The sequence below is a fragment of the Cavia porcellus genome, unplaced genomic scaffold (genome assembly GCF_034190915.1).
Source record: "Cavia porcellus strain 051 isolate PalLab524CR breed Dunkin Hartley unplaced genomic scaffold, mCavPor4.1 scaffold_14, whole genome shotgun sequence".
NCBI classification, from domain to species: Eukaryota; Metazoa; Chordata; class Mammalia; order Rodentia; family Caviidae; genus Cavia; species Cavia porcellus.
In genome coordinates this window covers 68314446-68337020 of record NW_026947497.1, presented here as the reverse complement: position 1 = coordinate 68337020, position 22575 = coordinate 68314446, and the positions used below count along the sequence as shown (strand labels likewise).

The following is a 22575-nucleotide window of genomic DNA, read 5'->3' as shown; positions in this document are numbered from 1 at the left end:
CCCCTCAGGCCTTTAGGTTCCCAGGTAGCTGGGATTACAGTGATGCATCACCAACGCTGGCTGATACATTGTCTGCCTTTCTCTACCACAATACTGCCATAAACGACTTCGCACCATGATTTCCACATGCAAAGAGGAATCTATGAACAGTGCAATCCGTGGGTCACAAATATAAAACTGCAATGTAGAGGCAGTGTTTTATTCATTTTTAAATACGTAAAAATATAAATTGTACAAAACACAAAAGAACATGCTAAATGGTAAAAAGGAAGTCTCCTTCATTCTCTTTTACCTCCTGTTCCTCTTAGAGGTCACTAAGGCTGCTCGTTTTTGCCATGGGCAATATTTCTGCCACTGTACTGCAGTTTATTGAAGTCTTTGGCTCGTGGGTTGGCCTTGTCTTCTTTTCTTCCTTTTTTCTTTGTTCCTTTTAAATGAAGACTGACCCTGACCCCGGGCTCAGGCTGGGCAAGTGCTTGACCACTGAGCTACACTGCTGTGTCCTGCATCCTTCCTTTCCTTTCCTGCTTTCCTCCTTTTCTTGTCTTTCCCTCTGCTCCTTCTTTGCCTTTTTATGGCTTGCTAGTTACTGGTTTAACATCACTGCTCCTGTATCCAGTCTTTGTCTCGTCACTAAGAGGGTTAGTAAGTCATTCAATGAAAGATTTTTCTTTTTCTCATCTACTAAATGGTTTTGAGACTGTCTCCATTAGAAAATAACAGACACTTGAAATTTTTAATAATTTAGGTACTTTTCTATCATAATTCATATCATCTAAGTTTAATTTTGGTCAAATATAGATTTTGATATTTTGTCACAGCCTTTTGCTTGCCATGTACTCAATTTGTCACAATCCTCCTGCATCAGCCTCCAAGTGCTAGAACTACAAGCATTCACCACCACATCCAATTAAATATAGGTGTTTTGGGGGTTTTTTTGTTGTTGTTGATGTTGTTTGTTTGTTTTGGTACAGGAATCAAACTCATGACCTCATGTTTGCCAGGCAGGTGCTGCTGAGCTGTATGCCCTGTCCCTTAAATAAGTCTTTAACTCACATCTACGCTTAAACTTTTCCATTTAGAGGTTATCTTTTCAGAGTCAAAAACTTCCGCTAAGCTTCAGCTCCTGCAGAGCCCTGACTCATTCCCGTGAGTCACAGAGTGTGCTCTGAGGGCTGGACCCGCACAGGCAGGGTGGTGGCTGTTTGTTCTCTCAGCCGGGAAAGTTTTTACTCTGGCTCAGCGCCTCACTCCCGTAGATTCACCTAAAGTCCTAGGGGTTCTTGGAATCCAATCGTAAGGGCTGCTTTGCATTGGTGACACTTTTCCGGGCCTCGTTTGCTCAGGCTCCGCCTGTGAACCTGGTGACTTCGCCACCCCAGTTCTCCAGGAACAGAGCAGGCTTTTCCACTGCAGGTTTCAGAACGGCTGGAGCCCCTTCCGGGGCCCTGGACCCTCCTGCCTGCCCATGAGGTCTCAGAGAAAGCAAAAATCACAGCTGGCTACTGAAGAAAAGCTGACACTGCCAGGTAAGCCAAGGGGGCTGCAGGACGAGGTCACCGGAGGAGCACAGGAGGGCAGGGGCCCGAGGGCCCCTGGGGTGCGCGCGTCCTGGGGCGCAGCTGCCCCCCACCCCATCGGCGGTCTCGGGAGCGGGGACCGCCGGAGCCCACCCGCTCCCCGCGTCTGGACGGGAGGAAAAGCGCCCCACGAGGTCCCCACTCAGCTCGGTAAGGTCAGAGGTGCAAGCGAGTCAGCGCTCACGCGCGGAAAGGCGTGTGAAGAAAGCGGGGCTCCGTCCGCTCCACCCGAGGGCACCGGTCACCGCCACCGCCCCAGAGGTCTCTGCTGCCCTGCCTGAGGCGTCTCGCACTGGACCGCGATAAACAGAAGAATGCAAGTGTAAAGACACACAAAAAAGAAACAGACACACACACACAAACACGCACACACAAACACCCTCAGAGAGAGGGGGAGAGAGAGACAGAGAGGAACAGACAGAGAGACAGAGACAGAGGGACGTGGGGGGGGGCCGAGAGAGAGAGATTACCTGCTGTATTCACAGTGCGATTCCTTTTGAGGAAAACATAAAGCCATTTCTGAACTTTGCAACCAAAATCTCAACCGCAGTTTCCTTGGTTAGTAAGTTACTATAATTTTTATTTTGTTCTTTCCATTATACTGTATTTTCTTTTTCTTTTCTTTCTTTCTTTCTTTCTTTCTTTCTTTCTTTCTTTCTTTCTGGTCTCAGACTCACAGTGATCCTCCTGCCTCAGCCTCCAGAGTGCTGGGATTACAGGCCTGAGCCGCCGTTCCTGGCTTATTTTTCAAATTTTCCAAAAAATAAAAAAAAATCACCACATCTGCTAATTATTGAGATACTTGGCCTTGTTTTTAAACGTTCTAATTTTCATCGTAAGGAAGAGTCTGTTTCTGTGCAGCCTCCACGTGAAGAGGAATAAAAACAGGATTAGAGCTAAAAGGGATAAAGGGAGCCAGGGAGGGAGCCGCGGAGGTGAGCGCCCCTTCTGCTGTCACCCTCGTGAAGCCTGGGTAGGAAGAAGTCCCTGCCTGGGGAAAGTGGGGTGGGAGGAGTTTCAGTCACCGAAGTCTTCACTGCTGCAAGAGCCAAGCTAACTCAGTAAGCTGCCCACCGGTGTGTGTTCAGTCTGGGGAGCCTTGAGTTCCATTCCATTTTGTATTTCTACTTCATCTGTACTTCCTGTTAACCAAAACCCTTGGAATTCTCACAATACAAGATGCCCTTGGGTGAGGGGAGGGGGACCCAGCTCCCTGGCTTGCTGCCCACTTCCGATGCCCAGGTGGACCGGTGGCCACGTGGGAGTAGTGGCTTCTGTCCTGTCCCCAGCAGCTGGGGTCCAGTTGTGGGCTCCGGCTCAGTTGCAGAAAAACACTTTCTGGGGCTCCTGTCAGGGACGCTGACTCTGGACAGCCACACCTGAGACCCACTGCCGCTGGGGAGAGGCAAATGTAGATGTTTCTGTTGCTCAGGTCATGGTGATTGAGTATTCGGATGGACTTGTTTTTAGGACTTTAGTGTTGTTGAAATCGTAGAAGAATTGGATCTAATCCAGCAGTCAAAAAAAAAAAAAAAAAAAAAGCAAAGATTCTCACCCCCTGTCCTGCCCCAGGTTAAGCTGAGTTCAGAAAAGGGGGGAAATTCAGAGTCCACAGCTTGGCCCCTACAGCAATGGTGGGCATTCTTCTGCCACTGTGTCCATGGAGGTGACCAATGTGCAGCCAGATGTGAAGATGTTTCTGAGACAACTGTGTGAGCGCAGCAGAGCTGGAAGCAGCAGCAATAGAGACGCCGCTGCTGGGCAGGTGCAGACCAGGCTGCCCCCTGCTCACCGCACTACTGGGGACCGGGAACTCACCGTGGCTAATTTGGATAGTTCCCTGAGCGATGGAGGCTTGGGATTATGGTGTCACCCTTTGGAGACTTCCCATTAATTCTTGCGATGGGCCATCCTCTCCCACCAACTAAGGGTAAACTAAAACTATTAAGATGAAAAAGAACACTCCAAAATAAGATCCTTCTTAGCATAAAATCATCTCCACACTCTTGAGTCATCCCAGGATTATTTGCTGCCCGCAGTGTCTTGGTGCCATGGACTTCTGAAGCTTCCCCAGCCCCTCCTATCATGGCATGCCCCTGTTGCATTGCACACACCCAATACACAGCAATTGGTTTGGAGTATCTAGACTTTTGCCCATCCTGAGCCACTGACCTCCAGGCCTTCATCATGCATTACTAAATTTATCTCTGTTTCTTATTTTATCCTTCATATACCCCTCACACAGGCAGTTGGAGATCTTGACCCGGTCCCTGATACCACCCCACAACATCTCCAGCCCCAGCCCTTGGTTCTTAGCACCTCCTGCCAATCCCTGCAGTGCTTGAGTAAAGAAAGTGGCAGATGGACTTTTCTCCCCAGTACAGGAAAGAAAAACCATACCTATTTCTTTTGAATACATCCAGATTCTATCAGGTGATCCTGAGTTACAGAGGATTGTAAGTCCAGCCTCCTGCTTTATCTCCAGGTTTCTGTGGATGGTTCCATCTGTCCTGAAATCAGAATTGAAAGCTCTCTGGGTCTCCTGGAGCCACCGCAGGAAATTTTGTGATGCTGAAAGCAGATGTGATCCTAATCAGTCTCCTGTAGAATCCCTGGGGGCCTGGAGGGCCATGTCACACTCTGGCGTCCTCTGCAGACAACAGGGTTGTGCTCTGAATAGACAGAATGTGTCTCTTTTGATGCAGCTAGTTTGCCAAGGTACATCTCAACAGGTACTGAGCCAGGAGGACGTCCTGGGACCCTGTCATCTCCTGAGTCATGGACAGAGTGACAAGTGCTGCCTGCCTTTGGAAGAGCAAATAGTATAGGTTATATTAGTAAACACGGATGTTTGTATCTGATTTCATAATGTTATCATGAAGTGGTAAGTGTGACTTTCACATTAGAGGGAGAATGTGCTCTCGGAGCCCAGCAGCATTGGAGGTGTCCTTGGGAGTTTGGGGTTGTTATTTTGTTTTGTTTTGAATTTTTGTCCTACAGGAATTATGGTAAAGTTCATTCTAGGTGTGGAAGAAACCTGAACTGTTTTATCAGTAAAGTAAGTGCGCATGGGTGATGGTGAATGTGTGTCCTGCAAATGGAAAAGCAAGTTTTATTCTGTTAACTTACTCACCTGGGAACCAGCGTGGTTCTTTCTAATCCGCTCTTGTTCTCCAAAAAACGCTTGGCTGAAAGTTGCCAAAGTGGAGATAGACCAGTGACGATCAGATGTCATCAGGGATCGTGAATTCACCTTATTCTACAGTGTGGAGACAGCAAATTTGAAAACTCACTGATCCAAAAGAAGCATTTCCATATATGTGTGAGAAATAGAATTCATTTGTTAATTTAAAAAACTTTTCCTCTTGGTCTCTTAAATTACACCTTTCATGTAGTAAGGATGGTTTGTATTTTCAGAGAAAAATTGTTTCCTTTCAAATCATGTAATTTTACTAAAATTTTATTTGAATGAGTATCTTTCCCTTTGACATTTTTCTTGTTTCTAACTGTAGGAAATCCAAAAGAATATGGGGGGGGGGGAACTATATTTTAAATTTGTCATTGACCTCTGTCCCATTTTTGCTTTGTGACTTCTCATTTAACAATAAATTACCTAAAAAAATAAATAAATTTTTCCACACTAAACATTAAATTTACATATAGTATGCCAAAGAAAGAATAAACAGGATCCTTAGAAGTTAAAAGTGAATTTCAACACTTGAATGAACTTTTTTTTTTTTTTTTTGTCTTTTTCCTTTTTATCAGTACTGGGGATCGAGCTCAGGACTGCCTGCTTGCAAATGCCGCTGAGCTAAATCCCCAGCCCCCCCCTTTTTTGAGACAAGTTTCACTACACAATTCAGGTTGGCCTTGAACTCGCTATGTAGGTCAAACTGGCATCAAATTCACAGCAATTCTCCTGCCTCACCTTCCCAAGAGCTGGGATTATAGGCATGTGCCACCAATCCTGGCTTTGAATGGATATTTGAATATGAATAGCCTCAGTCTTACATTTTCCTATTTATTTATTAATATTGATAGTACCTAAATTGCTAGCATAGTTTAAAAAATTAAAAACTAAATAACTAGAAATTCCAGGGCTGGGGATTTAGATCATCTGCACAAGTGCTTTCCTGGTAAGTGCAAAATCCTGGTTCAATCTTCAGTACCAAAAGAAAAACAAAAAACAAAACTCAACCATAGCTAGAATAGTTGTTTGGGGTGGATAAGATTTCGTGACCAAATAGTAGTAATGATCAAAAAAAAAATGGGAATGAAGTGCAGTGAATGAGCATAAACTTATCATTTCAGGGCAACTCTGAGGAAATGTCTGTGCTCATGTCTTTCCATTTTCCTTTTGTCCAGTAAAGCAGCCCTCATGTAAACCCCTCATAAAGCATTCTGGAAGGGTGCTGACTGGTCATCTCTTCCTGCCCTCACCCCACTCAGGAACCCTTCCACGATCCTCCAAAATCTTGCCTTCAGAGACGTGGAGCTCCAGACCCCATGGGATCAAGAGTTTCAGATCAGTCTTGGCAACTCAGTGGGATCCTGCCTCAAAATTAAAGTAAGGGTTGGGATTGCAGCTCAGGGGTGGAGTGCTTGCCTTACAGACATGAGGCCTTGGGTTTAATTCCCAGTATTGCCTCCCCCCTAAAAAGAAGATTCAAAAGTATTAATCAAGTAGCACCCTACAAAACTGGAAGATTACTATTAAAGAGAATAGAGAAGGTCTCCACCAGTCATTCTTACCCAGAGATACATTCTCAGTGGGGAATTTTGGAAAAACACCAATACCCCAAACTCCTACCAGAGAAGTGAATTCAAAGCATCTGGAGCAGCCTACGTTAGGACCTGGGGAAATGGAAATGAGGGAGTAAATATGGCCAGCCAACTTGATAAGAGCTGACTACAACATTTGAATCCCAAGTGTATCTGCAAATGCAGAGAAAGAGTCTGTACTGTATCACACATATCTCACTTTCTGACAAAAATATTTCTTCCCAGAGCTAAACTCTAAAAGAAAGCTATCATATGTCCTGGTAATGTCATAGTGATTCATTTTCACTAAGTGCTTACAACATGCTAAGTATTACAATACAGTTTCAGGAATTAATGCCTTTTAATCCTCATGACATGCCTGTGAGGTGATTCTATTAATCTAATGTTTCCAGTGAGGATTCTTACTTAGACTTTGAGAAGTTAAATACATTGCCAGCTTTGAGATTTTTAGTTCTAACCACAGGATCCTAGTTCTTCACCATTTCATGGTATTGTTTCTGATGTGAATATATTAGGTAATACTTGCAGTCAAAGTCTTGCAAAAGACAGAAACAAATGGAGAGGCATTCGGGACACAGGTTGGGGAGAGCCAAGATGGAAGCTAAGCCCCCGCCTGTGAGCTGCCAGAATACAGGCTGGGGAGAGGAGAACAGCTCCCCCTTCCTAGCAACTGATTCGGAGGAACAGTATTGCTTGATTGACTTTATAAGCCTAAATAAAGCCAAGCAACTCTTAAGAGGACAACAATATGCAATATAGTAACTATTGTAGATTTCTTGCTGTCTTATCACTGTTTTGATTTGTTTTATTGCCCTGTTTTATTCCTTTTAAAATTACAGAGGAAAAATATTGAAGAAGTTAGTGGGATCCAAAATGTACAATAGATACTGTGAAGGTGAAAGAGGAGGAAATGACTACAAAGGGAAGGAGGCAGCCACTGCTGATTTCCTGTTGCCTTGTTTTGAAGTCCTGTATCGTTTTCATTGTTCTGTTTTGTTTGTTTTGTTAGATTCTATTATATCTGATGGTATGGGCAGTTATTCTTTTTTTTTTTTTTTACTGCTATAAGATTTTTTTAAAACATTTTTTTCCAGATCCATTTTATTTCAAAGATTAAAAAAAGAAGACGAAGAAGAAAAACAACTGCAACAAAATTTCAGAACACATCAGTCAGGGGGCAACAGTGGTGGGCAGCTATTCTGAAGATAACATGAAACAGTACTGTAGCCATTGCTGATTTTCTGTCATCTTGTTTTGAAGTTCTGTATTACTCATTGTTTTCTTTCCTTTTTTTTTTTTTTTTTGCTTTTATTCTCTTTAAAATAAAATTAAGAACAAACAAAAAAAAAACCCAAATGGCGATTCCTTTAAAATAAAGACAGGAAACTATGAAATAAAGGCTGGAGGTAAGAGCTCTAAGTGATTTAACACATGCATTTCTGTGAGGTCTTGGGATACTGTTTCGCCTTCTGGCCATCTATGGGGAGAGCCTGAAGTTCCAATTCCTTGGGAGGCTGGAGCTTCTAGAGGGTGGTGGTTACCACTGGTTACCACTTCCACTGGGTCCTCCGATGCACCCTGGCTGCAGCCTGGGGGAGGGTACGCCTCTCTCACAAGGTGAGGTAAGCGCCCCAGCTCATAGGGAGCACAGGTGTAGCGCAGGCTGGAACGAGGCCAAAGAGCATATATTCTCCTGTGAGTGAAGGCTTTTGGAAGCAAACTCAGCAGGACGTGGAGGGTGGGGTGAGATGCCAATAAAAACTTCCTATTTGAGGAATTAGACGTGGGGAACATAAAGAAAGTGGGCGGCACTGGGCCTAAGGAAATCCCCTCACTGAAGAGAAGCATTAAGGGGTGAAGCAGTGTGGTCCCAGGCCAGGATCCTAAATGTGGGGTGTGCCCTTGGCCTCAGAGGCAGCAGAGAGGACAGCTACTCTAAAAGTAAGGAAGGCTGGCCTGGGAGTGTGGCTCAGTGGTAGATCACTTGCCTAGCACCGGCAAGGCCTGGAGTTCAAGCCCTAGCACCGAAGAAAAGAGAGCAAGAGACACGGGGAAGGTCGTAGGAATTCAAGCTTAGGGCACCCAATAAGGGGCCGAAGAGTTCACACGGTACTTCTTGTTGATGAATGAAGGGAGAATCGTCGGCTGTGTGGGTCGCCCCTGGGTGTCACCTTTCCCTTGAAACGTGCCGGCCTGGAGACAGCGGAAACACGACCCGGGCCGGAACCTCTGCATTCTCCTTCAGGCCACCCAGAGTCTTCAGAGTCAGGGGAGTCAGGAACAGCACAGCAGGAATGGTGCCGGGCACTGCCGCCTGCTTCACTCCCCGTCATGCATGCTTCATTCTGCATTTCCAAGTTGGCCCCTCCACCTGGACAACACCTTCCAGACGCAGTGGCCCGGTGGGTTTGAGGTTCCATGGATACCAAGGTGCTGACCGAGCCTCTCTTCCATCTGCTTGGCTTCCCGATGGCACGGCAAGCTTATGGAAGGGGAGGATTCCTGTCTTTTAAAATGTCTCTTCTTCCCAGGACTCAGGGCTATTCAACTAGAGTTTACCCTGTGTATTTTTCAGAACAGCACCAGACACAATGACATATTTAAATGCTGTTTTTGATTCAGTCTTTACCAACTCAGAGTTGGAAATTACCGGTTTTTTTTTTTTTTTTTTTTTTTTGGTAAAGATAATATTCATGATAAAGCCTCACTTTGACCAGGTGGGTTGGAGTTCAACAAGTCTGAGACTGAATGCCAGCCCTGGCACTTATTAACTATATGACCCTAGGCAGGGCCCTAAGAGCTACAGTTTCCTGGAGGAGAAATCTGGTTATAGGGCCTCTTCAGAACGGCTATAAGGATTAAGCTGCACTCCAAAAGCAAATGGTCTGACGCAGTCAATGGTTACCATTGCATTCAATAAATACTTTTGTTAAAGAACAATTAAAATTCTCCATGTTTTATTTCTATTTTCTCTTTTCCCCAAATCAGAATGATATTTCCAATTTACCTTTGGAGGTTAGATATTTTCTGATTGTAGGATGTCGGTAGGTATCCTGTTAAACCAAGGTTTTTTTCTTTTTTGGTAATGATCTAAATTCTAAAACCAATCATAAATAAGTCTAACTATTCCCAGTTGAGGCTATAGGAATGTGAGGCCCTAATCCTTCATTTAGCCCCCACGGAGATGATGACCCTGGTGGTGGTAGGCAGCGCCCATCTGAGGATTCCACTTCCGGTGGTGAGCTCAGAGCGAGCCCTGGTGGCAGAATTGTAAGCCCTGGTGATCAGCTGAAATCAACCACCACATGGCTGTGGCTGAAAGGAAACCACTGTGAATCACTCAAGTCTAAACTTTATTTCACCCAGGAACAGAGTGATAAAATGGCATTCTCCTCCGTTTAAGTGGCAGCCCAGTTTCTTCTTGTCTCCACTCAAGGCTGCTGGCAGGGGTTGTTGGAGGTTATAGTGCCAGGCATGAAGATTCCGCCCTCCAGGTAAGAGACCATGCTCTTGGCTGTTGGCTTTACCCTCGCCTGTGGGGTCGGCCCTGGTACTCGCAGACCCTTAGATGCCTCTGTAAGTATAGTAAAACTCTGTTAATTTGACATTAGTATTCAGTTTAGAAAGAGTGAAACAGCCAGTTGACAAGGTGAGACATTTTCTTGATATAATGGGTTTTTTTTTATTGACAGCGTCAACAATATTTGAAATGAACTAAAAAAACTCAGAGCCCCCATGCAGCCAATAAATCACAACAGCAGTGACATTCACACCCTCAGTGGGCAGCTGTGAACAGTCATGTCTTGCTACTCTAAGCTGGAACACTGGATTATAAAATACATGCTTTCCCTGCACTAAGGCAATGAAAGAACATTATTAGTCTCTTTCATGATTTTAAGGTAAGGTAAAGAAGAATTTCCTGATTAAATTTCTGAACAAAGTTTTCATCACATATTTCCTTGTCAGTTGTAAAACAATGTTGTCCTAGCATCTCTGATTTTGTTTTGTTTTGTTTGAGACAAGAACTTGCTATATCATTCACACTGGCCTTGAACTCATTATGTAGCCCGGGCTGGCCTCAAACTCAAGGCAATCCTTCAGCTTCAGCCTCCCGAGTGCTGGGATTACAGGTGTACATCACTGCACCCAATGAAAACCTGCTTTTATATAACTTGCTGTGTTTTTCAAACCTTATCATTTAACTCAGAGGTTGTGAAAACAAAACATTACTCAACCTAACAGCAAAAATAAACCAAAAACTCCTATTTAAAATCCTTGTTGCAAAGCATAGTTAATGAGTAAACAGAAATTATTGACTTGTGAGAAACATCCTTATTTAGATAAGGAATGACCAGAACACACCGGAAGAGGAGGAGTACCTATCTGACATTAAGAGCCCATTGTGGAAACAGAAAGTCAATTAATTTACTTTCTCCTTTCCTTCCTTTTGGCCAACTTGTCTTTCTTTCTGGCTCATCTTTGGTATCTGAAAGTTCTTATATATATTTTTATCCCAATAATAAACTCAGACTTTCCTTATATCCACACATACTTATGGACCGGGTGCCATACTTTACTCAGAATGGCAAGAATCTTTGCATGAAAATTGATAACATACATTTTAAGGTGCACAACCATTTTAGAGAAGCAGATTGCAGTGGGCCATAAGTTTGTCCATTTTCTATGCTAGTTTAGAAAACTTATGAGGAAGACTGAGGAAGGATTTAGCACCCTTGCACTCAATTTTACCTGTCTCAAAAAGGCCAAAAAAAAAAAAAAAAAAAAAAAAAAAAAAAACCAAATGAAATCCATAGGAGATTGATGGTGTCCCCACTGGGAATCTCACACATCTCTAGCTGTTCTGAAGCTTCATGGGTTCTGCTGCCTCATATCAGGATATTTAGGTTTGGACAGTGGGGAAAGAGTTGTGAAATGTTAAAAAAATATCATGGCTGTTAATATTTTGCCATAGCCTTAGGGAGTTCAAAATTAGGGAAATTCAACCATTTGCAGGAGAGCACGTTGATAAAGTGGCTTCCAGAGCTGTCCAGGACATTTGGAGGGGGTTGTTTCTGGAAAGTCAGGTATCGGTTTAAAGGAAAGATTATCTGGTTTTATCTGGATATTTGGGATCCAACCATCATCATCCTCTGTGAGAGTTGGTGGCATGGCAGGCATCACAGCTTCAATGAGATCTGAGTCCTGAAATCCAGCAAGGGGAACTGTTACACCTGGCGGGGGTAGGAAAGGGACAGGTGTTGGCCCTCCTGCGTTCTCTTCGGTCTGTGCAGGAGATGAGGTACCAGCTTCCAAAGAGCCTGCCACATGCTCTGTTCTCCGGTCACTGTGCCTTCCATCGCTTTGGCCTTTACTTTTATGTTTTCCATGGCCTTGACCATGCTTATGCTTATTTTCATGTCCATGGTCAAGGCCATGTCCTCTTTGATGTTTAAAATCATAGTCAAGTTCAGGCTGATATCCATGACCAAGGCCATGTTGTTTTTGATGCCCCTGGCCAAGGCCAGGCTTATATTTACGGCCATGGCCAAGCCCATGTTTTGTTTGCTTTTTGTGGCCCCCGCCATGCCCAGGAGTTGGTTCTTGTCCTTTCTCTGGATCCTGCTCTTCGGCTTGTACAGGTGCTGTGGTAGTGTAGGGTGGACTTACAGTTGTTTCTTTGGTGTTCTGTATGTATGTGGTTCGGAAGGGTGAAAAACCTGGAGGCCTTCTCGTCAGTAATACCTACATAGGAAATATGAAGATGGATGCATTACTCCAAAACCCACACCATCAGTGAAGACAGGAGGGACCTGACAATGCTATCTTGCTTATGACAGGGTAAGTCTTGGCCCAGTTTTCAATCCTATATTAATCTTCCAGAAAGGATGAATAATATATTATCATTTGTGATGGATCTTAAAAAGTGTGGATATTGAGTCTTGTTCTTAATCATACTCTAAAACAAGCTGGAGGGTTTTGTCTTCTTCTGGAAAAGCTGAGTGAACTGTCTAATCTGCAGTGTACGTATCTTGTAGGCCTAGGATTATGTGAGTCTATGGCACACTGTTGTCATAGACTTGATAGTATCTCTTACCATTACCGTGATTGCTTTAATCCTGAAAGGCCGTAAGTGTCTTTACGAATGAAATGCACAGGGAGCTTGCACAGGGAGTGATCACCTTGCTGAGCTGAACCACATTAGTATGAGGAGCCACACAGGCAATTCTCTTTGACTCTCCTTGAAAAAAGGAGCAACTATCTCCATTTTGAGTAAACCTGCCTTATGTACTCATATCTACAGAGCTGGCTAGGTTATTTCTTTGTCCCTTCAGTTGGCTTTAAGCATTGTAAACTGGGCTGGCTGAAGAGCTGATGTGTCTTCTCTAAAGCAAAGCGACAGGTCAGTATTACCCTACCCGGTGACTCCCCAAATACATGGTTGAGTCTGATGGGATGGAGAGCCATGCTCCACACTATTGGCTGGGACGGAGTCTCGAGAAATAGGCTGTAATTTCCCAGGGCAAAAAACGATTGTCCATCAGGGCTGAAGCACCAACCTCAAATTATTAGACACTGCCTTAGCTGTGTTACGCAGACTGCTCTCTCTGCATTTCTTGCCCTCTGCATATTGCAGAGGTGATCTCAGGCCTCCTACTTAGGCCAGCTCATGGCAGTCAGGTATTTCCCTGCCACTCTTACTGTCACTCATCCCTGAGCTCCGCCCCTCACGGGTAATTAACATACGTAAGGCTCTGGGTCATGGCCTTTGTTCCAGTGAACACCATCTCAGCTGAACTTAGGACCCCTTGGCTCCCCACAACTGTGTATATGTCTCTGTGTCTTTCTTCTCACTATAGGTTGTACCTCAAGTGGTAGATTGGAATTAACTCACTAGAATTCCAGTAGCTTCTCCTTGGGATTACAATTATAAACCTCCCTGGACCACAACAAGGACAGGAAAGGGTTCCCTATAATTAGGATATGCTCCTGAACTGGACATGCGACCTTTGTGTGTCTGCATACACACACGTGACAAGCATCTAAATTAGAAAGGAGAGAAGAGGAAACTAGTACTAAAAATATGAATGTGTGGATTATTGCCATCCACGCTTGTGTTACCCGTGAGAACATACTGTAAGACAGTGTTCAGGGCCAGGCAATGTGGGCTTTGGAGTCAGGGCAGACTCTCCTAGTACCCTGTATTGCAATGAAGTGTGGGCTCCGATCTGAACTATACTTGGCTTCACTGAACTACTAGCTCCAATTTTTGTTCCTGCAAAGTAAGATTACTAACAGTACTTGCCTCATACAGTAATAGGAGAGCAAGCAGAAAATGTACACAAAGCTATTCTGTACAGCACCTGGGGCCGATAGAGTTCTTAATAATGTCATTTACTCTGAAAGTTAGCACTTAGGTTTAAGTGTCTCCTGGCTGACAATGGAGAAAGTGCTACTCATCCCGAAGGGGTCTCTTAAGACTTAAAAAAACAAAAGATGGGGGCTGGGGATTTAGCTCAGCAGCATAAGTACCTGCCTTGTAAGCAGGTGGTCGTGAGTTCGATCCCTGGTACCGATAAAAATGAAAAAGACCAAAAAAAAAAAAAAAAAAAAAAAAAAGATGCAAACGAATGCTTTTCACACTTGAAATGTGTGGCTAGTCGGGGATTTTTGAAAATGCAGATTCTGATTGGGTAAATGGAGGCTGAGTATTTCCCACAGTGCTCCACAGTTGCCCCAGACACACCATCAAAGCGCAAGCCGGAGTTAGTGCCTCACAGCAGGTACTGTGGCCCTGTTACCAGCCCATAGAAGATCCAGGGACACTGAGGGCATGAGAAGTGATCAACAGAATTGTTGCTTTCTTCTCTAGCCATAAAAAATAAAAGAGAAAGGGAGAGAGAGAGACAGAGCAGGCTGTCACTCAGTGGTACAATGCTATTCCTCATGTGTAAGGCCCTGGGTTCAATCCCGGGCACTATAGGAAAAAAGAAACAAAAGAGAGAGACCATCACAAAAATACAAGGCTTTGCCCCACTTTAAAAAAAGGTAGCCTTCTCCCCCATGTAATTCAGGGACAGTTCATTTCCAGAAGGAGCAGAGCCATCCCACCCCGACTGCAATTAGAACGGTACCTCTCCTAGAGTTTCACAGGTCACAGTAGGGTAGATTTTCTTCTCCCAAGGTATCACAAGCACGTCAGCTTTGCAGGCAAGACGTTTCTGTTCACGAACACAGAAGCCAGAAGAGAGACCAGTGTTATGCTTGAGATACCTTAGCAAGTGACGCTTAAACATGTAAAACAGGTTTCCAGAGAAAAAGGTAGACCAGCACACTATTACTCACACCAGGCTTCTTGGTCTCACAGCTTTCGGTTAATTGTTGATTGCTTTCTTTGGAACATGTGGTTTCGCTGGCTGTGAACTCAATAGAAAACTTTTTCCCAGCCACTACCTGGAAAGTTAAGTAGCATAAAATAAATGCTTAATAGATATTTGCATATTAAATTACATATATTGAGGGGGGAGAGGATACCAGGAATTGAACTCAGGACCTCACACTTGCCAGGCAAGTGCTGAGCCATATCCCCAGCTCTGTAAATTGTATTCTTTTCCCCTAAGGAGTGCAATGAGAATCTTGATGGTTTCATTGTATACAATAATGACCAACTTCAGTTACACCCCCAAAAAGTACAAATACTTGATATCAAAATTTTCAGTTTGTGTTTATATTTAAAACATTTGGTTGTTGGTTGGTTCCATTTCCTTTTTTAAAAAATTTTATTTAAAGAAAGACTAAACAAAACAGAAAATGGGTAGAAACAATACATACTTTTTTTTTTTTTTTTTGTCTTTTTCTTTTTTATCAGTACCGGGGATCAAACTCACCACTGCCTGCTTGCAAGGCAGGTGCTTATGCCGCTGAGCTAAATCCCCAGCCCCAATACATACTTTCAAAGAAAGAAATACAGTAAGAAATCACTAGTTGATGATTACAGATTTTCCTCTTACAAATAATTATTCAAGATACTAAAGTGGAGCATATAAAGTGGGGATTCCAACAGTGAGATTGCAAACAGTTCTGTTCAACTATCCAACAAAAACTTAGAAATATGATTATCAATCCTATACACTTAAACATACATGCAGTTATCCATACCTTCAACTATGTTGAGATTGAACAAACCCAATCAGTCTAATATCATTCTGAACAAAGCATAGTACTATTGCTGGGTTTCACATTATGACCCTCTAGGATCAGCACTGGGTACTTTAGTGTCTCTTTTTCTTTAAAGTATCTGTTCATTTCATCATGTGTCTTAAGGTTAGTTCTCATAAACTGTTTATAGACTCTACATATGTATGAGTCTTAACATGTATTTCTATCCTTTCTATATTAGAGGGAGAAACAAAACAAAGCAAGGCAAAACAAAACATATTCCTATAAACACACGAAATGAAAAAAAATATAAGACCATTGTACAAGGAGTTCTACCATAGTTACTATGTTGTCTCTTGTTATCTTCAATAGAATTGGCTATATCATCAGACATAGTATGACTGAATATATCAGTACATAACAGTATTAATAAAAACACAACTTTGTATATAGTATAAAACTTCAAAAACAGGCAGTTATCAAACCAGAATGTGTATCGTAGAGTCTTGTCATCTTCAGTGTAGTTGCTTATACTCTCAGACTTGATGCTATCGATTGTATCAGTTTTGAATAAAATCTGTCGTTACCAAACAGCAATCCAACAAACCAGATTTAACTAAGATCAGTCATGATAAAACAGTATAAGTCATACAGGGCTCTAGATTAAGATAACAGGAAATTAAAGATGATTACTGTGCTATATCCTAATGTTTTTGGGATAGCTGTCTGTGCCTTCAAATCTAATGCAAGTAGACAACTGTGGTCCCATTTCCTTTTCTCAATGGAAGAAAAGCAGGTTACAATGTTTTTTTCAGGATTGTATCGTTCAATAGCTGCAAAAATGTACTAGGTCCAAGCTGTAATAGAATCAAAGAAGTAAGGAGAAAACCTTAATGTTTCCCTTAAATGTCACCTTGTTTTCCTGCCAAATCTTGAATCAGTGAAATACTGAGTTACTACTACTGTAGAAAATATGTGAGGTGAGGCATGGTGGTATACGCCTGTAACCCCAGCACTCTGGGGGCTGAGGCGGGAGGATCGCCAAGAGTTTGAGGCCAGCCTGGGCTACATAGTGAGTTCAAGGCCAGCCTGAACTATATAGTGGAACCCTGTCTCAAAGAAAAAAACAATGTGCGAATTAAATTATCCAAGTAGAAAAATTTTGGGGATTTTCTAATGTTTCTCTTACATTTTTAATATTAAAAACTACTTTAATGTCTAACCACCATTGTAATCACTGCACAACACTGTCTTCCATTAAGCATTTCGTACCAAATATCTTAACCCTGGTATTTAGTATTTACTTGTAAAATACATGTGTATGTAATATTTTGTAGTTATTAAAAGAACCTGTGCCTTACATATTTATTGACTTGGGATGTAGGGGAGAACAGCCAGTATTTATTTATCTTTTTATCTTTCTTTCTTTCTTTTTTTTTTTTTCTTTTTGGTACTGGAGACTGAACTCACAACCTCGCCCTTGCCAGGCAGGCACTTGTGCCACCAACTTAAATCCCCAGCCCACAGCTGGTATTTCAACAAAAGATAGTTACAAAATGAGAGTGTAGTCTCCTTTTTACAAAGCAAACTTCAAGTCTCCTCTGTCTCTTTATGTTCTCGGTACTTTCACAAGTGATCCCTAACATATAAAATAGATTTTCAGTGAGACACGTGACAGGTGGATATGGAGAGGAGCGACACAGGAAGAACGGAATGCCTGTCTCCTACCTGGGATTGAACTCACAACCTCATGCTTGCTAGGCAAGCGCTTAGCCACTGAACTAAACCCCCAGCCCCTCAGAACTCCTGTCTTATCTGGCATTGTTTGGCTGCATCATTCTGCCTGTGGTTTTATTTATTTATTTTATTTTTTGGCTATGTCTTTAGGATGAATTTATTGATTAACTTTTTTTTTTTTTAAATCGGTACCGGAGATCGAACTCACGACCACCTGCTTACAAGGCAGGTGCTTATGTCACTGAGCTAAATCCCCAGCCCCTATTGATTAACTTTTTTTTTTTTTTTCACACACCTGAAAGATGTGGATGATTAACTTTTTAAAATCTAGGTATGCAAAGCAGATTCCAAGAGGCCTCCTGAGCCTGTACTTTGTAGTTTATGAGTTCTCTTGCTCCTTTCAAGTGTATATTTTAAATCACTCATTTTCTTTTGACATTAAAGTCAGTCAGTGTGGAGATGTGGGGGCACACTCCTGTTATCCCAGTACTCAGGAGGCTGAGGCAGGAGGATTGCTGGGAGTTTGAGACTAATTTGCTCCACACAGGGACTTCAAGTCTAGCCTGGGCCACACGGTAAGAACCTGTCTTAAAAACACATAAACAAAAAGCTGGTCAATGTAGTATCAGCTCAGACAACTGACAATCTGTGATGCAAACAACAGCTTAAGGCTTAGCTCTGCTCAGTGCACAGAAGGCAGGAATTAGGTGGAACTAATAGCATTTCCCACCCCAGGGCACAGGCTCAGGACCCTCTTGCTGTGATTTCCCAGGTGCTCCTTCTTCCCAGAGGTCTTCCCGACTCAAACCCATCCTGCCCAAGTTTTCTTTTTAAGGTAGAGAACCACTTGTATAAATATAAATAGTCATATAATTCCCAAATGCATTTTAAAAATTAAAGTAACTAGAAAAATATAAATATTCATCAGAGCTCAGGCTGTCGAAGGGCTTTCTTAGGTAAGAAGTAGAGGAAAGAATCATAAAAGAAGACCACGCTTGCATCTGACCACACAAATGAAAACTAATTCTCAAAAATCACAGCAAGCAAAGCAAAAGGCAAATTGGGAAAACTACAGAGCAGGGTCAATATTCTTGCGTGGATAAAGCCCAACTCTAAGAAATGGACAAAGGGCCTGAGCAGGTATCAGGCGGGAAGTTAAAATGGGCCTCTAGGGTGAAAGCAAGATTCAGTTTTGTTATTGATATTTTGTTTTGTCTTTTTTGAGACAGGGTCTTGCTATTCCATTCAGCCTGGCCTTGAGCTCACTTTGTAGCCCAGGCTGGTCTCAAACTTGCAACTATCTTCCTGCCTTAGCCTCCTGAGTACAAGCTTCAGTGTTACCAGCCAAAGGCACACACATGAGAAAGCAGCACAGCGAACTTCTTAATCCTCTGCACTGGCAAGAATGGAAACAGCAGCCCTACCTGGTGTTCACGGGCCATCAGCCATGGGCAGCGCTCAGCCTCAGTCATAGCTGGTAGGAGCAGAATTCAAATCAAGATCCCAGGCCAGTGCTTTACAGCCGCTTGGTGTGAATATAAATTGGCACCATTGCAAATAGTGTGGCGATTAAGCAATTAGTATCCAGCCTCAGACAACACATTTCTATGACTTGGTTAAAGGGAAGACTCCCAAATATGCCTGCATAGGTTTCTGACGTTTACTTGTTGGAGCAGAGGCAGGGAGACTATCCACTGCCTCGGGCCCAGCAGCAGCACGGTGCAGGGGAGACTCAGGAAGTGTAGAGACCCCGAGCTGGCATCTGCTTTGGGATGGGAGGGCACCGCACAGGATCTGAGATGCAAACCCCAGCAAGATGATAAAGTAAACCCCTGGGAAGCTGGAAACTGATTGCTTGCTGATTTGTTCTTAGCATATTTATCCTATGGTTATTTTCTGTAAACCAGCTGCTTCCACCAAGGCTTTGCTAAATGGCAGTGTCTAAGGAACCACATTGCTGTTTGAAATGCTGGCATCAGTAAAGATTCATCTGTTGAAAGTAAGTTTGAAATTCTCCTTCACTCAGGTGGATCGGACAGCTCCCTAAAGGGTTACTGGCTCCCTCTGGTTCACAGCCTTGTGCCTGGTGCTCCTGGAGTCTGTTCCTGGCATTCTAACTGAGAGTGCACATGAATTTACAGAAAAAACTATCTATCAGAGGTCCCGCAGGCAGTGTTTGAGGATAAATGATTTCCTCCTTGATTGCAAACCTCTAACATGAAATATACAGCAGACAATCCCAGCATCCTTTGGAAGGGAATTTCACACCACAGGAAACATGTGACCTGAGAAGCAAAGCTGGTGTAAACAGGAGTAGCATGAGTTTAATCCTAGCACTCTGGGAGGCTGAGGCAGAAGGATCATAAGTTCAAGCCCGGCCTAAGTAACCTCGTGAGTAGGTAAGATCTTGTCTCAAAAGTAAAACTAAAAACATGCTGTGTCGCTCCATATCAAGGCCCTGGATTAGTCCCCAGTAGCACACACACACATGCATGCACACATGCACACCCATGGAGCAGGTTGCAGTCAGGGAGGATGTGGTCATGGTAGTGTCTCAGGTGAGAATAAACATCTGACTCACACAGAGATTCAGGTGTTGGTTATGATTTTTTTCTTCTTGTCTTTTTGAGACAGGGTTTCACCATGTAGTTCAGGCTGGCCTTGAGCTCACTTTGTAGCCCAGGCTGCTCTTGAGCTCCCAACAATCCTGAATGCTAGCATTACAGGAGTATGCTATCACCCCTGCAGTAGCAGTATGCTCCTGCTCCTACTGGCAGTTGTGATTTTTTAAAAATCAAGTTTGTTTATTTAATTTTTTGGTTATAATACTAACACAGGGAATTAGGAAGATGAAAATAATTAGCTCTTTGTGTTAGCAACTAAACCAATGACTGAACAGCCTGAGATATTTATCTCTCTCCAGTCCTGCTTTTTGTACTTTTCTAAAATATAATTGAGAACATAACATACCCTTAATTTCAGCCTCTTTTTCCCACTGAATTTTACCACACAAGATATTTCCCACAGCTTCCTGAGGTACTTTTAAGTTGCTGCTTAGTATCCCATTGTTAAAGGGATGCCAGGCATCATCTAAGTGTTCCAATCATTTTGACAGCTTCATATTTTCTTGTTCTTGTAATTAAAACCACAGTGGATATCACTGTTTATAGACTTCTATTTTAGATTCCTAGAAATCCAATCCCTGAGCCAAAAGCATGAGTTTTTAATGAAGAATTTCCTTACCACATTGTGAGGATCTTGTTGGCTTGCTGTAATAATTTGGCTCTAGGTGGTGACTTATTTTTAGCTTATGTTTAGAGAAGCCTTTGAGTCTTCAGAGGGGGACTCCGTCCATAGGCATGATGGTCATGGGGTGCTGGAGTTAGTAGAGATTTGAGGTCTGTATTTATTTGTTTATTGTGGTTCTAGATCCTGAACCCAGGGCCTTCACACTGAGCTACATCCTCACCTCTTTTAATTTTCTTTAATTTTGAGATGAGATCTTGATAAGTTGGCTAATTGCCTAACCTGAGTTTAAACCTTAAATCTTCCTGCTCAGTCTTCCGAAGTGCTGGCATTACAGATGTATGCTGTCACTTCTTGGGATCTTGTTTACAAAAACTGAGGACTTTGGAATGGCTATGTAAGGTCACCCAGGATACAGAGGCAGATGCTGTAGCATAGTTGGTTTCTGACTCCACATGAGAGGATTCTTTTTTCTCTGTGGATTGGGCACGAGAAGGGAGATGTAAGAGAGAGGAGCCTCCCAGGCTGGGGGAAAAGGAAGAGAAATAACATGGTGGTAATGGAGATAAGAGTGTGGGAAGTCTAAAGACCGGCAGGCCTGCAATCCCAGCACTGGGAAGGCCAGGCAGGAGGATCAAAAGTTCCAGGCTTGTCTGGATAATTTAGGAAGAACCAGTCTCAGAATAGAAAGAGGTTGGGGATGTAGCTCAGTGGAAAGGCCCTGCGTTCAATCCCCAGAATCTCAAAAGAAAGAAAGAAAGAAAGAAAGAAAGAAAGAAAGAAAGAAAGAAAGAAAGAAAAAAAGAAAGAAAGAAAAGAGAAAGAAGTGGAAAGTCCAGCTAGTTAGGGATGGATTGATGTAGCTAAATCCAAGACATTAAAGTTTTGTTTTGTTTGAGACTGGCTCTCACCATGCAGTTCAGGCTGGCCTTGAGCTCACTTTGTAGCCCCAACTGGTCTCAAACTGGAACGATCCTCCTGCCTCGGCCTCCCAGAGTGTTGGGATTGCAGGCATGCACCACTGCCCCCTGGCAAAGACACTAAATCATACAATGAGAGATAAGTCTGGAAAGATGCAGAATAAAAGTCTGTTCCTAACCCTGAATTTTAGTGAAATATAACAGTCGATGGTTTTTAGCACTGTAGCTTGACATGTATAGCATATTTGATCTTCGTGCCATCATTTACACACAGAAAAGACATCACACATCTAGCATGCTGCCTAATTGGGACTTGGAATTCAAATCTAGCAAAGCTCATGACTAACTGTTTCCCAAGCCAGAGCCAAGACACAGGTCAAAATTAGCAAGTAATCTGGACGCCAGCTCTACATTCCTGTTCATGCAGCACGATTTACAGACCTGGACTGTAGCGCTCTTCACGGTTTCAGTCTTGAAATAGTAAGGTTCATTGTTCTCCGCGTTCAGCTTCTTCAGGGAATGGGCCAGCGCCTCCTGCAGCTCGGAGCTGTCCACAGATATGCGTGTGGGGCAGCCAGGGCAGATCCGGACAGGAGGCTCCACAAAATCCAGCCCTGAAAGAATCCGATTTTAAGTTAGCTCGTGCACGGGAGAAGCAGCCTCCCATCCTATCTGTCCCTCGCGAGACCTGGTGTCCTCTTTGATAGAGTGCCACACTGTCCAAGCCCAGCGGCCAGCAGGGGAAGGTTGTCTGTGTGACCCTCGCTTCCTGTCTCCCCTCTTTGCCCTCTGCAGAGCTCGGTGTGTTTTGACTAAAAGGTGCTGGGGATTAGTCGATGTGCTAAATTTTTTCCTGAGTTTTTGCATCTTTGAGGGAAACTGTAAAAAGCCATGCTTGATTTCAGAGTGTGACTTTAATGGAAAATGTCTCAGTCTTGTGACTCTGCTTCTCCTCATGGGATGGGCTCAATATAAGAGCCAACTCTTTTTATAAGAAATGCTAATTTGACCAAAAACGGGTACTGTCTCCCTCTTCTTTCATTATAACATGAAGGAAAAAACCTAAGTAATGAGGAGGATTTTTTTTTCTGAGCTGTTAAAAACAAGACACAATTTTTTCTAATTTACAGCACCAGATTTAAGAACAACTTGCA

General features: G+C 43.2%; 1 protein-coding gene and 1 long non-coding RNA gene across 6 annotated transcripts in view; one reads left to right on the top strand and one right to left on the bottom strand.

The window, feature by feature from the left end:
• The first annotated feature begins 1148 nt into the window (after nt 1–1148).
• Nucleotides 1149–7712, top strand: LOC134478765 (uncharacterized). Of its 4 annotated transcripts, none has more exons than XR_010051636.1 (4): nt 1151–1296; nt 1417–4902; nt 6030–6147; nt 7457–7712. It is a non-coding gene; the product is annotated as an uncharacterized LOC134478765 (long non-coding RNA). The 4 variants fall into 4 exon arrangements; XR_010051638.1 differs by having other exon boundaries at nt 1151–1529; nt 4313–4902; XR_010051637.1 differs by having other exon boundaries at nt 1151–4638; nt 4776–4902.
• Nucleotides 7713–9698: 1986 nt separating this feature from the next.
• Nucleotides 9699–22575, bottom strand: part of Kng1 (kininogen 1) — a 29866-nt gene continuing 16989 nt past the window's right edge. Inside the window, exons 7-11 of one of the 2 annotated variants that reach the window (XM_003476935.3) lie at nt 21863–22035; nt 14706–14813; nt 14495–14581; nt 12030–12104; nt 9699–9936 (exon numbers count right to left, since the gene is read on the bottom strand). In XM_003476935.3, coding sequence (XP_003476983.1) covers nt 9886–9936; nt 12030–12104; nt 14495–14581; nt 14706–14813; nt 21863–22035 — 494 coding nt within the window. In that variant the 3' untranslated portion in view covers nt 9699–9885. Of the gene's footprint in view, nt 12105–14494; nt 14582–14705; nt 14814–21862; nt 22036–22575 lie in introns of both variants that reach the window. The other variant, XM_013160373.2, reaches the window with a different exon arrangement.